The sequence below is a fragment of the Colossoma macropomum genome, unplaced genomic scaffold, assembly GCF_904425465.1.
Source record: "Colossoma macropomum unplaced genomic scaffold, Colossoma_macropomum, whole genome shotgun sequence".
In the NCBI taxonomy this organism is placed as follows: domain Eukaryota; kingdom Metazoa; phylum Chordata; class Actinopteri; order Characiformes; family Serrasalmidae; genus Colossoma; species Colossoma macropomum.
In genome coordinates this window covers 9,160,513-9,173,990 of record NW_023494798.1, presented here as the reverse complement: position 1 = coordinate 9,173,990, position 13,478 = coordinate 9,160,513, and the positions used below count along the sequence as shown (strand labels likewise).

General features: G+C 42.0%; 1 protein-coding gene across 1 annotated transcript in view; it reads right to left on the bottom strand.

The window, feature by feature from the left end:
• Positions 1 to 10,866, bottom strand: part of LOC118818317 (protein jagged-1b) — a 104,025-nt gene extending 93,159 nt beyond the window's left edge. The window contains exon 1 of the mRNA XM_036585545.1: positions 9,723 to 10,866. Coding sequence (XP_036441438.1) covers positions 9,723 to 9,803 — 81 coding nt within the window. The 5' untranslated portion in view covers positions 9,804 to 10,866. The remainder of the gene's footprint in view (positions 1 to 9,722) is intronic.
• Positions 10,867 to 13,478: the final 2,612 nt, after the last annotated feature.

Here is a 13,478-nt window from a genome sequence, read left to right as displayed (position 1 = left end):
TTTGAGTGTTTTTTGTTCTTCTACTTCAACAAAAAAGGTCAGAGACCCCTGATATGCAGTAATAATACTTCTCGAAGAAAAAATATTTAAGCTTTTGAAATATCTTAGTGTTTGTAAGGCTGGAAGTGCACTAGATTAAAGCATTAATTGGTTGATGATAAAAAAGCTATGAATGGATCGGTTATTTTATGGTATATTTTAAAGTATATTTCAATGTAAATAGCCATTTCCAGCCGTGAGGGTAAATACTAGGGATTAGACCTGTGCCAAGGAGTCAGGGGTGCCCAACTCTGGTCCTGGAGGGCCGGTGTCCAGCACAGTTCGGTAGCTTCCCTACTCAAACACACCCACTAACCCTGGCAATTAACAGACGAGTTGAATCAGGTGTGTTTGAGCAGGTAAATCACCAAACTGTGTTGGATTACAGCCCTCCAGGACCAGAGCTGTGCACCCCTGGAATAGGTGATTGGCCTACACATGAGAAAGGAATGGGGTGTGACGAACCTTAAAAGAAACTCCAAAGAGAAAACATTACTTACACATACACACACGCTTAAGGAATTCCGAGCATTGTCGGACAGTAAGACATGGTGGTGCCTGTCCTCTCTTTGTGACTCCCCGCCCAAAAAAATCCCGGCAGAGCATCTCAATGCCCACACTGTCCTCTCACTGTTGCGCTGTGCCATACTGTCCCATTCCTGCTCCTAAAACCCACCACACTTCAAACGCTCGGCACAGATAAAGAAGCGGTCATCACTCCCCATCCTTCTTTCTTCCTCTCCTGCCATCCCCTGCCAGGCTCATTCCCTTCATACCTGTCTTTCAGCACTCCCTCTCTCCTTTTCTCTCTTTCTCTATCTCTCCATCTCACTCTATCTCCGTCTCACGGTGCTGCATCACAGGGCTTTTTTCCAGGAACGTTAAAGGGCAATTTTCAAAATTTCTGCATCATCACTGAGATATAAACAGAGGTTTGATGTGAAATGGTGCAGAGAAATTTGCTCAGATTTTCTTACAGTGGTGCTGATAGGAACCAGGGGTCGCAAAGTCTACAGCACAAACACAGCCATTTTATTTACTGTCCAAACTGACGAACCTGCATGTGTCTTCAGAATTTTTACATGTAATGTTGATAACGATCAATTCAAAAATAAACATTTTCTAATGACTATTTTGCCTAACATCGCTAAAAAGACCGAAATCTCATCTCAAAACCACCATAAAATGATGTCTCAGGCATCAGGCAGCATATTCACAAACATTTCATGTAGCAGCTTTCTGAGAGGGAGTTTTCAGAGGCATTCAGTTCTTCAGACGTCTGGTTCCTGTCACCACCACTGTGAACAACTCTCTCTTGGTTTCTCTAGAACGGCGCGTTTCACAGCAAACCACTTTGTGTAACTTTGTGGGTGGAATTCCCCTTTGAGCCCACCAGCACTGAAGACTCCAACACTACTGTCTGCCGTGTGACAGTGGACAGAGCATGACTTCTATTGATTCAGTACAATGGTTCGACTATTAGGCTTGAAAAACTGACCATATTACGTTTTTGTGCACTGACCAGTAACAGCTGACTCAATAGAAAAATAAACTCCATTTCCAGAAATACTGACCATCTCTTTTCAGAGAAAATTATCAAAGAAAAAATAATGTTCAAAAAACATTCAATTAGAATGGCCGTCGTCCAACTCTCAATGGACGACTGCTCTCCAAAGCCTGAAACGAGGACAAGAACTGTTTCAATGCTCTACCAAAAGTGGTCAATCATAAATGAGGACCATTTACTGTTCATCATGTTTGCAGACCAAATACTGTGTATTTACTGCCTAACATCTGTCTAAAGCCCTATTTGAGCTGGATTAGTTGTACCAGAGGAGGTTCGGTGATGTAATTTGCTCATGACTTGACTGGCCAAATCGTATGCAACGAAGGATCTGTGTGGTTTGCTCAAATTACACCAAATTGCCTGGATCGAAACATCACCACGAAAATGTTTATGTCAGCACTGTGACAGGCACCACACTTCTGAACAATAACAACAGGCTGTGTGGCCGAAAAATAGGGCCAAAAAAAGAACAAAAGGGATCGCTGGACGAGGGAGGAGACTTAAAATGTGAGAGGCACTTTCATTTCCCTCTCCTTTTAATTTGGCCTTCACTCAATTGTTGTGGACTTCAGTAGTCTTCTCAGGAACTTGAGGATTAAGAAATCGAGCTCCATTATAGCTGTAAGCCTCATCATCAGGTTGCAAAAAACAAAAAAAAGGACGCACCATTTTGCATAACGCAGATTTGTTAACTGTGAGGTCAATTGATATAGGACTGCAATTACTAAGGAAGCTCTGAGTTCCGTGGATTATTAAAGGTAATTCACTCTGGAATTATTCCTTAGCAGACTTGTTAAAACTATGGATACTGCAGATTCATACCGGATTAAAATCACTCAAATTAGCACTTCCCAAGATAACACTAATCCAGCTCGAATAGGGCTTAAGGCTAGGTCGGCATTATAGTGCTAAATTACGTTACAGTACAACTTTCTGAGTATATCAAGTATTTTTTCCAGCGGTAAACAGCGATTGCTGTGCCTTGAATTCAGGCCATAAATGTTAAAACTAAATAAATAAACAAATAAATAAATAAAAACACCTCAGTAATATTGCTCATTACTGCTAGCCTCAATATAGAACTTCAGTAGTATGCTAGCGCTAAGCTAATAGAGATTAACATGAACATTTTTTCGCCGTTCTAGATTAAACGCAGAGTTTTAAAGCTTGTAAAAGACATTCTATGTTTTATTTGAAAATGATCATAGTTATATCAACACATTTTTACAGACAGTCTTTCACAGCTCTGGCACAAAGCTGCCTCTATCTGTCAAAAATGCATTGGTCAGTGATGTACCTAGAACTTCCAGAAGTCCTGATGCTACATTTTTTCTCACAAAATTACTTCCACCCATTGTAAATCAACATGTGCTTGGCTAATTCTACTGTCAGTTCCTAATTATGTTAGGTTTTAATCATGTTAGGCCTTCATTTCAGCTCCTGAAGGCCTAACCAATGGGAGAAATTGCTCGGGTGTATCTACCCAGATACCACACAGGAAAAAAGTAGTTAAGAGGCTTGGTCAGTTGTACAGTACATCTGAATGACCTCAGAAATCTATTGTCTATTTTCATGTGAGGTCATTTTGATGTGAGTGTTAGGTTGCTATTAGTAAGGATGTAGCAAATATATTGGCTCCTTCATGACCATGTCATTCAGAGGATCCAGTGACATTCAGAGTAAAAATGTATGCAGGACAAAACGTTTCGGTTTAGAACCTTTTTGTTTACCGCAGAGTGTGAAAGTAGGGCTGAACGATTTGGGGAAAATATCTAATTGTTATTTTTCTGACCGATACTGTGACTGCAATTTAAATCGAGATCATTATCCATAAGGTTCAGGCCTGTTTTCAGGCCAAGAAGTTCACAATATCCACCTTTTCTGTCTTAAGGCTTGACCCCTGAATGTAGTCAGCCAAACTGCCAGTAACTTGTGGTTGTGATGTCACAATACATGGAGATCTGGTTGCCTCTGATTGGTCTAACTCATCTACAGGCAGTTTTACAAGTTCTGTGTTATTACCAATAAGACAATGTTGTTGATAATGTAGACCAGGGGTCTTTAATTAAAATTCAATAAGGTCCAGTTAGAGAAAATTTCCTTAAGCGAAGGTCCAGAACATCATAATGTCTAACTTGCATCATGACTCAGTGCCATATACTGTTTACTGAAGTAGCCTAGTAGGTATATCAACATCTTATACAGTCAACAACTGAATGTCAAATCAAATAAAGTACAATTCAGTCATATTTCAACAATATTTACTCTCAGTTTTCTGTTTTTAGATCACGGCCATGTGAAACAATCTGGCTCACTTTCTTCTCTGACTGCTGTTTCTCACCTCATCCCTCCCCTGTGTGTGCGTCACTCACTCAGGTCTCAGTGTTTCATTGTAATGCACAGATCTGATAGGCTGAGTAGCGTCGCATGATATTTACAACACATGTGATTGGTCTGTTAGTCTCCCGGGCCGCTAAACCAGTACCTTAAAGGCTAGAAAAGTTATGCTGATTAAAATAGGACCACCCCATCAAAATTAAATAATTTATAGATTATCGGTTATAGGTCCAGGTCCGCATAGGACAGTGTCTGGGTCCGGACTCGAACCGTGGTCTGCCTATAAGTGACCTCTGATGTAGACTACGATATTTAATATACTGCAATTTGAAAACTGCGCTCGCTTAAACTGTGATTTCGATATAAAAATGATTAATTTTTCAGCCCTACATGAAAAAGTCGATTTTCAAAAGTTCCATTCATTTTTCCCTTAGAAAAATCCAGCTCAGACCCGGAGCTCCAAATATGACACCAACTACAAACTACTCATATGGAAGACAAGCGTCAAGACATTTCTCTGTCCTGGCACCCAGGCGGTGGAACAAACTTCCACTGGCTGTGCGAACAGCAGAGTCCCTTGTCTTCAAATGGCAACTGAAGACACGTCTCTTCGTGAAGCACTTAAATGAACCCTATTGTGTGAACTATTGACCTTGTATTGCATTGTACTGCACTTACGCTATCTTTAATTCATTATCTTTCTTTCCAGGCATGAGGCTTTTGTTTCTGGCCATGTCTGAGCTCAAGGGGAGGTTGGACTCTGACCTATTTGTTCTAGCTAGGATATATTCTCTGAATGGACATCAAAGCACTTGGACATCAAAGATCATCTGCTACAAAATGCTGTAAATGTACAGAATGACTAATGACCTCAGAGATCCATTGTATAATTCTTTCTTCAGTTTTTTCTTAAGTAGCTTGTTGGTGCAAATTAAATTGACTTTAAAAATTCTTAATTACAGATTTTGATCATTCAATGATTTTCTTTAAATGAAGCTCCAAGTCGGCACATCCGTTTATTCAGGTTTATGGATAGAACGGCGAATGTAGTGTTTTACTAGGTTAAATTTCTCCACTTAAAAACTGTAAGGACAACTATGAATTTGAGCTCTTGCCACTGAAATACAAAAACAATGATTCATTCAGCCCCTACATATCGTCCACCGCTAATTAGTAGCTTTTATGTAGCACCGCATATATATATATATAGTGGATCAGACACAGCAGTGCTGCTGGAGGTTTTAAACACTGTGTCCACTCACTGTCCACTCTGTTAGACACTCCTACCTTGTCAGTCCACCTTGTAGATGTAAAGTTAGAGACGATAGCTCATCTGCTGCTGCACAGTTTGTGTTGGTCATCCTCTAGTCCTTCATCAGTGGTCACAGGACGCTGGTCACAGGACGCTGTTGGCTGGATATTTTTTTGTTGGTGGACTATTCTCAGTCCAGCAGTGACACTGAGGTGTTTAAAAACTCCAGCAGCACTGCTGTGTCTGATCCACTCAGACCAGTGCAACACACACTAACACACCACCACCACATCAGTGTTACTGCAGTGCTGAGAATGATCCACCACCCAAATAGTACCTGCTCTGTGAGGGTCCATGGGGGTCCTGACCACTGAAGAACAGGGTAAAAGGGGGCTAACAAAGTATGCAGAGAAACAGATGGACTACAGTCTGTAACTGTAGAACTACAAAGTGCACCTATATAGTAAGTGGAGCTGATAAAATGGACAATGAGCGTAGAACCAAGGAGGTGGTCATATGTATATATAAAAGCCTTAAATCATACGTCCTTGCAGCTCTCGTAAATGCTTACACATGCATCAGCGGTCATATTTCTTCCACTCTTCAGGGTAGAAGTGCTGACCAGAGATCATATTTTGTCTTTCCCACCTTAACGAATATCATTATCTGGACCCGGAAGCCACTTCTTTGCGTACTGATACAGCAGCTCCGTAATTCTGTGGGCTTTGCTGTGAATCAAATCTCTGCGCTTGGAGCAACAAACTGCAGACCAGCACAAAGAAGACCGCAGTGTTTCTCACGCCCTCAGTGCCGGGGCAGGCATGTCCACCCGCTGCAGGAACCTCCAGTACACACACAGAGTCTCTCAGCTCAAAGGTTTGTCCCAGTCAGGGTCTGGTCTTCACACTGTGGGCCGCAGCCCCGAACCCAAATACCTGAACCCGGGGCAGCAGGGGGAACGACTGGAGAATACAACAGGAGTTCTATGGAATTCTTTAGGGGACCAAGCACTTCACGCTGCTACTTACAATACAGTAAATCTGGCTCATGGAGACATTTACCCCAGTTACCATGGTTACCGTGATCACGAGAGTCTGAAAATTAATCAATGCTTGAAGTGGAGATTCGACGGAACTGATTTTGGAATGCTGGAATTGATTATAATTGATGCAAAATGATATCTGATCTAAAATTGATCAGAAATGGATGACTGCATAATGCTAATAAGTCCTCATAGTGCTAATTCTAGTGAATTTAGTCTCAATTTCGGTATTTAATAAATGTTTGTGTGTCAGCATTGACAGATAAACTGTGCAACAGTTAAAGACGACCATTTAGTTTCATTTCCAGGCAAAATGGCAATTAAGTGAAAGTTATTTATTTTTCAGCATTAGAAAAAAAAGCTGAAAATATATTTAACAGAAAATTACAGAGGCCTCAACAACTAAACATAATTTTCTGTTATCTAATGCTTCCATTCTTTGCATTCATTACAGCGTTCAAGTTTTTCAGCACTTGCTTTTAATTTTTCAAAGAAATCTGCAGGGATATTTATCCACACCTCCAAAGTTCAGTCTTAGTAGTTGGTTGCTGTTTCTGCTTTTCACGATCCAAATAATCCCAAACACGCTCAGTGATGTTGAGGTCTCAGATCTGAAGCAGCTTGATTTTCTTCTCTCTCTCAAAGATGGAAGCTTTAAGTGCTGTTTATCTGATGGGGGCAGTTTTGGGGTCAACCAAGCCTGGTATGTTGTTATGAGTCTCATTTTCTTTATATCTTTTAATCACTTTATGAACTCCAGTTTTGGAAACTCTCTTTTTTTTCTTATTAACTTATTTTCCTTTGACTTCCCCCTTTCATTATCCAAGCAGATTATCTCATATCTGATCTCTGCAGAAATATGAATAACTTGTACTTCATGGTTGTTAAGACTGGGAATTAAATGCACTTTATACTTTTACACAGTAGTGAATGTGCTTGTTTTCAGGCCAAAATAAAAGTTGGATGCTACATCGATCAGGCATAACATTATGACCACCTCCTTGTTTCTACACTCATTGTCCATTTTATCAGCTCCACTTACTATATAGGTGCACTTTGTAGTTCTACAGTTACAGACTGTAGTCCATCTGTTTCTCTGATACTTTGTTAGCCTCCTTTTACCCTGTTCCTCAGTGGTCAGGACCCCCATGGACCCCCACAGAGCAGGTACTATTTGGGTGGTGGATCATTCTCAGCACTGCAGTAACACTGACGTGGTGGTGGTGTGTTAGTTTGTGTTGCACTGGTCTGAGTGGATCAGACACAGCAGTGCTGCTGGAGTTTTTAAACACCTCAGAGTCACTGCTGGACTGAGAATAGTCCATTAACCAAAAATATCCAGCCAACAGCGTCCTGTGGGCAGCGTCCTGTGACCACTGATGGAGGACTAGAGGATGACCAACACAAACTGTGCAGCAGCAGATGAGCTATCGTCTCTGACTCTACATCTACAAGGTGGACTGACAAGGTAGGAGTGTCTAATAGAGTGGACAGTGAGTGGACACAGTGTTTAAAAACTCCAGCAGCACTGCTGTGTCTGATCCACTCAGACCAGCACAACACACACTAACACACCACCACCACGTCAGTGTTACTGCAGTGCTGAGAATGATCCACCACCCAAATAGTACCTGCTCTGTGAGGGTCCATGGGGGTCCTGACCACTGAAGAACAGGGTAAAAGGGGGCTAACAAAATTACTCCGGTATGCTACGTTTGGCTATTTTAATACTTGATCTAATAAACTGTCAGGAATAAAGCATTCATTTACTACAGTGTAACTAATTACCCCAGTCTCATCTGTGTATTTTTGAGTATTTCTATGGAATAATTCTTACTTCCAAATTGGGAAATGTAACCTTTAGAGTGAATTGGAATAAGCATTTATAAACATTTATGTAGGGTTATGTCAGTTGTCATGACAAGCATATCACTGTTGTTGGAAGAGAATCTCCAAAATGGTAACTTTACAGGAGAAGGAAAAAAACTGCTTTACTTTTAATGAAAGTCAATGGAACCAGACGTTTTTCCAAGTCGTTTTGGGTCGTTTCTTTTGTTCCATTCATCATGAAATTTACACACAATGTAAAGGTCAACAGGCTTTTTCAAATGATGTCAAAAACTGAAAAATGTTTTCTTCCGACAACAGAGATATGTAGGTGTCATGTAGCCCAATGAACAGCACCCAACAGTACAGTGTTACCAAAAACTGTTACTATTTAAGATTTCATGAAGCAGAGACACATATTACCCATCTACTGCCAACGTGACGAGGCTGCACCTTTACGGTACAGTAATGCTTTTTACATGCATGCTTTGGACAGTCACACAGAACCAACGTCAGAGAGCAAAACTGAAGACCCCAGGTCACCTCGCGCACCCTCGGCCACCTCCTATCAGCTTACTGTCACGAAATAACGCAGACGACCTCCGATAGACCTGAAAATGACTGCAGCAGCTCCAGTAACCCGCAATATACTGCGCATGCAGACACATCTTTGTCTGAAAGGAGAAGCTGCACTACACGCCCATGCAGGAGCAACAAGTGTAACAAAGAAAGAAGCACCAACAGGTGGTTCTAGATTGCAGCTCATGCAAAAAAACAGCTCAGACAGTGGACTAACACACCTCTGCTTTATAAAATAAGAGAGAACTGCAAGCAAAATAGTCATATTTGGAGCATTTAGGGTGTAAAAAACAATGAAAAGGCAATGGTTCTACATAGAACCATGAGTTCTATATGCTTAAATGGTGTTTTGCATGATGAAATGGTTCTTCAGATTGATGGAGAATGTGTTGTATATGGTTCTATATTGAACCTTTCCAAAAATGGTTGTGTATCGCACCAAAAGGGGTTCTCATATTGTTACTATGTCAAGCTAGCAACAATAGAAGAACCCTTTTTGGTGCTATTTAGAACCTTATACAACACATTCCCCCTATTTCACCATGCAAAGAACCATTTAAGCATGAAATGGTTCTACATACACTCTTAAAAAATGAATTCTTTATTAAAGACAATGGCTCTATATAGAGCATTTGCATGCTTGAATGGCTCTCTGCATGATTGAATGGTTCTTCAGATTAATAGAGAATGTTATATATGGTTCTATATAGAACCTTTTTGAAAATGGTTCTCTATAGCGCCAAAAAGGGTTCTGCTATTGTTATGATGTCAAGCTTGTAACAACAGAAAAACCCTTTTTGCTGCTACATAGAACCACCGCCTTTACTAAAGAGCCCCAGAAGAACCATGGTTCTAAATAGAACCATTGCCTTTACTAAAGAACCCAGTGAGACTGCGTGATTCACATTTGGGTACCACTAAAACAGACGACTGCAGCCACGTTAATGAAGAGCGGAGCTGAAAAGTGGACTTTGCAGCACTTTCTAACTGGACCAATTGGTCTTTTACGCGCCCAGCGAGAGCAAAAAAGTCTTCAAGTCACGGCGCGGCTGAAAATAGCGCGTCAATCCGCGGCTTACCTGCGCGTGCGCGGCGAGCGCAAGCAGTAAAAGCGCGCTGCCGGCTTCCCCGTGCCAAACCTTCCTCATCCTCATCCTCATCCTCGATCACCCTAAAGCCGGTGCCATCGGGCGCTGCTAGTCGCTCGCTGCTCGTGGTGACAGTGGCGAGAGCGCGCAGGTGGGTGACGAGAGCGCGCGCCCCCGGGATGGTCTCGGTCTCTCTCTTTCTCCTCCTCCTCTTCCTCCTCCTCCTCCTCCACCTGCTGCCGTTAAGAAGCTTTGTGTGTCCGGCTTGATGCCTCACTGACCTGATCTCTCATTCTCATTCTCTCATCCTGTTTTGCTCGCGCGCTCTCCCTCTCTGGGTGCTGTGTGTGTGAGTGTGTGAGAGTGTGGGAGAGCGCTGCGAGTGCGGAGGGAGTGTCCAAGAACTGGCCGGACCAAGTTATACTTTATTTTCTATGGGTAGTAACACCAGCTCCATTCAGTTCCATGTACGTGAAGGGGAACTCCACCAAAATATCTACGTGATTAAGCGGTTAAGATGTGAACAGAGTCGTTCAGAGTGGTTTGGTGTGAAACGCTCCGTTCTAGAGTCAGAATCGTTCACAACGGTGGTGATAGGAACCAGACGTCCACCTCTAAAAGCCCCCTCACAGAACGTTCTTACTTATAAGGCTTATGATTACGTTGCCTGAGTCAATGTTTGTCGACAGTTCTATGTTTAGGTTTTATCCTAAAACCTCTTGTTAATTCATTTATTTTTAATCCACGGTGGAGGGATACATGGATTGTGTTCTAAGGCAAAATAGTTCCCAAGGAAAGCGTATTGTTTCAGATTTTCATGCTTTTTTCCATCATCAACATCCCATATACTCATTAGACTCGTGTAGGTTCACTGGTGGTTTGAATAGCACATACAATGGCTCTATTAGTGTTGTAGACGCTGTGCCCCCTGGTTCCTATCACCACCACAAGGGTCTCCACAACGAACCGTTTCACATCAAACCACTCTGAATGACTCTGTTTACATCACAACAATGGAATTATGCAAAAAAAAAATATTCTTAGAAAAATTGCTGGAATTCTCCTTATTATATTTAGCACCATGACAGAGAAACGTGCTTAGCTAAAGGGGTCAAAATGAAAAACCGTTAACCGTTGCTACGTCTGCTGTAAACATACTCACCTGTTAGCTACACTGCTCAGGTAGTTTGTCTCTAAAGCAGGATTTTGATGATGTAACTTGAAAGTGGAAGTGAATTTTGAATTATTAAGTGTTTTGGGATGGATACTTACAAGTTTTGACGACCGGTTGAGGTTAGTTTCAGCACCACAGATGTATTTATTAGCATCTACACCGATCAGGTATAACATAATGACCACCTCCTTGTCCTGACCACTGAAGAACAGGGTAAAAAGTATGCAGAGAAACAGATGGACTACAGTCTGTAACCGTAGAACTACAAAGTGCACCTATATAGTAAGTGGAGCTGACAAAATGGACAATGAGAGTAGAAACAAGGAGGTGGTCATAATGTTATGCCTGGTCAGTGTAGATCAGTGGGTAGCAGGCAGGATTAGTTAAGCGCCATTTGGGTTTCCAATGATGTATGCAGTTTGGGTAGAGACAAAAACACTAAAATGCTACAAAATCATAAATGTTGTTGAGGGATGGAGCTGAGGGGTGCAGTTCTGCACCAATAATAATATTACAATAAGCATTAAATGCTAGTTTTAGGCCCCTAAATATACGCTTTATGGCAGTAATATGACCCCAAGGTCTGAAGTGGTCTTTGGTGAATTATTCAGATGTGACTTTTTCTACTGCTCCAGTATATTTTTACAGAATCTAATTTCTCCTCATTTGTTTCAGTTCTTCACTTTTAGTTCCTTTTTTGGGAGGTTTAATTTCATCCTGTTGATCTGTTTCAGCACCTGGACCATTTTGATGTTGCGCCCACTCTTCAATCTACTTTGCAGCTTTAGCGTTTTAGCAGTTTGTTGGCATTTTAGGTCCAAGGATCCAAAAAGGCAACAACTCCTAACAAACCCCAGTTCTAATGGATGGATGCTGGATGTACTAAAAAGTTCCACTCCAGTTCTGTGGAGACCTCAATGTTTTTTTGGCCTGTTACTTTTACTTCGCTGACACTTTCGTTAGCTACGTTCACGTCTGCTCGAGTCATCATTTTGTTGAAGTAACTGAACGTTTTACTTGAGGTTGTGGGCTCTTCAGTGTCCCCCTTCCCTCCTTTCCAGAAAAATGAGCAAGACTTCAAACCAATTTTCTGCTACATGTCATGTTCAATAGAGCCCTGGCCTGCCCTGTAATCTATTGTATGGGTGGCCAAATTCTCAAAAAGGGTCACTGCTGTCCCCCTTCACTTAATCTGGGGGGCGGGCGAGCTCAGAGATCAGAGGAGCACAAAAAACGAGCGGAATGCTTTCGTCATTAGGTGGTTGGGCGAAGACAAAGCAATGAAGTCCAAGCTGATCAGTCCACTGCTTGGGCCCCTTGCTGTGATTGAGGGGGACCCCCTTTTTTCCCAGTGGACATGCATGGTTAGGCATGCAAGTGACTGCTGAGCGCCAGGCAATTTATTTATTGCTTTGTTTATTCAATTGCTAACATGTGCTTGGCTGTTCAATGTACGTACTGGCCAATGAAGTTACCTCACATTGTGGATTCCATTGAAAACACGGGAAAAAAAAACACAATTACAAAATGCACACCCACGTTTCGGTCACTGTGGTCAGTCACTGCAAAGCAACTGCTTCATGCTCACAATCGAATGGGACAGTTTTATTGAAGCCCCCCACCCTCCTTTCTCATGGCAACCGGGTGTTTCCCCAAAGCATAGCAACCAAGGGCCAGAACAGAAGGCTCTTTAGCACAAGGCCAGGATTAGCATATAGTGGTCCTGACCCGGGCCATGGACGGAATTTCAATCGCTACTTATGCTGACTTCCAGACTGAGAGGCGATTCTCTGGCTGGGTGAAAGTGTGAGAAACGGGGCAGTCGTCCGTCCAGCCTCCTAAGACAGGCCTGGGGAGTGGACACCTGTGATACTTTCCACGTGCGCTCTGGATGAGGGACTGGCGCCATCTGGCTGCAACAGCTGGAACGGCACTCTGTATGTATGTTTGAGGTATCTGGATTGTTGACTTGTTTGAATGTAGTGCAGAACATGAAACCCACCGAAAACAAATCAGGATGGGAAAACTGTGGTATTTACCTTTTAACCAGTTTATAATTTCATTACTCATAACAACAAGAAAAATAATAATAATAGTCACAGTGTGAAACCAGCAATATGAACCATTTCTCCCCCTTGTAGCCCCAAACAGGCTAAGGTTTGAGACAGAACTGAATTTGTCTATGATTGTGAAAAATGATGACCTGTAATGATCATTAAAATACCGCTAGGTTTGACACATCACCACAGTTTTTACAGTACAAAGCTTTAGAGTCACCAGACCAGAAGTGGGCAGAATACCCCAAACGGAAGTGCAGTTATTTAAAGGTACATTCTGAAAAAATTAAACATGTAACTATCACTACATTTGTTTTAAATATGCGTATTCGCGTCCTTCTGTTGTGCAGCAGTGGCCTCTTAAGTTAAAATTTGCGCTTTAAAGACTAGGAAAACAACCTTCAGCACTGCTGTGTCTGATCTATTCAGACAAGCGCAACACACACTAACACATCACCACCACGTCAGTGTTACTGCAGTGCTGAGAATGATCCACCACCCAAACAGTACCTGCTC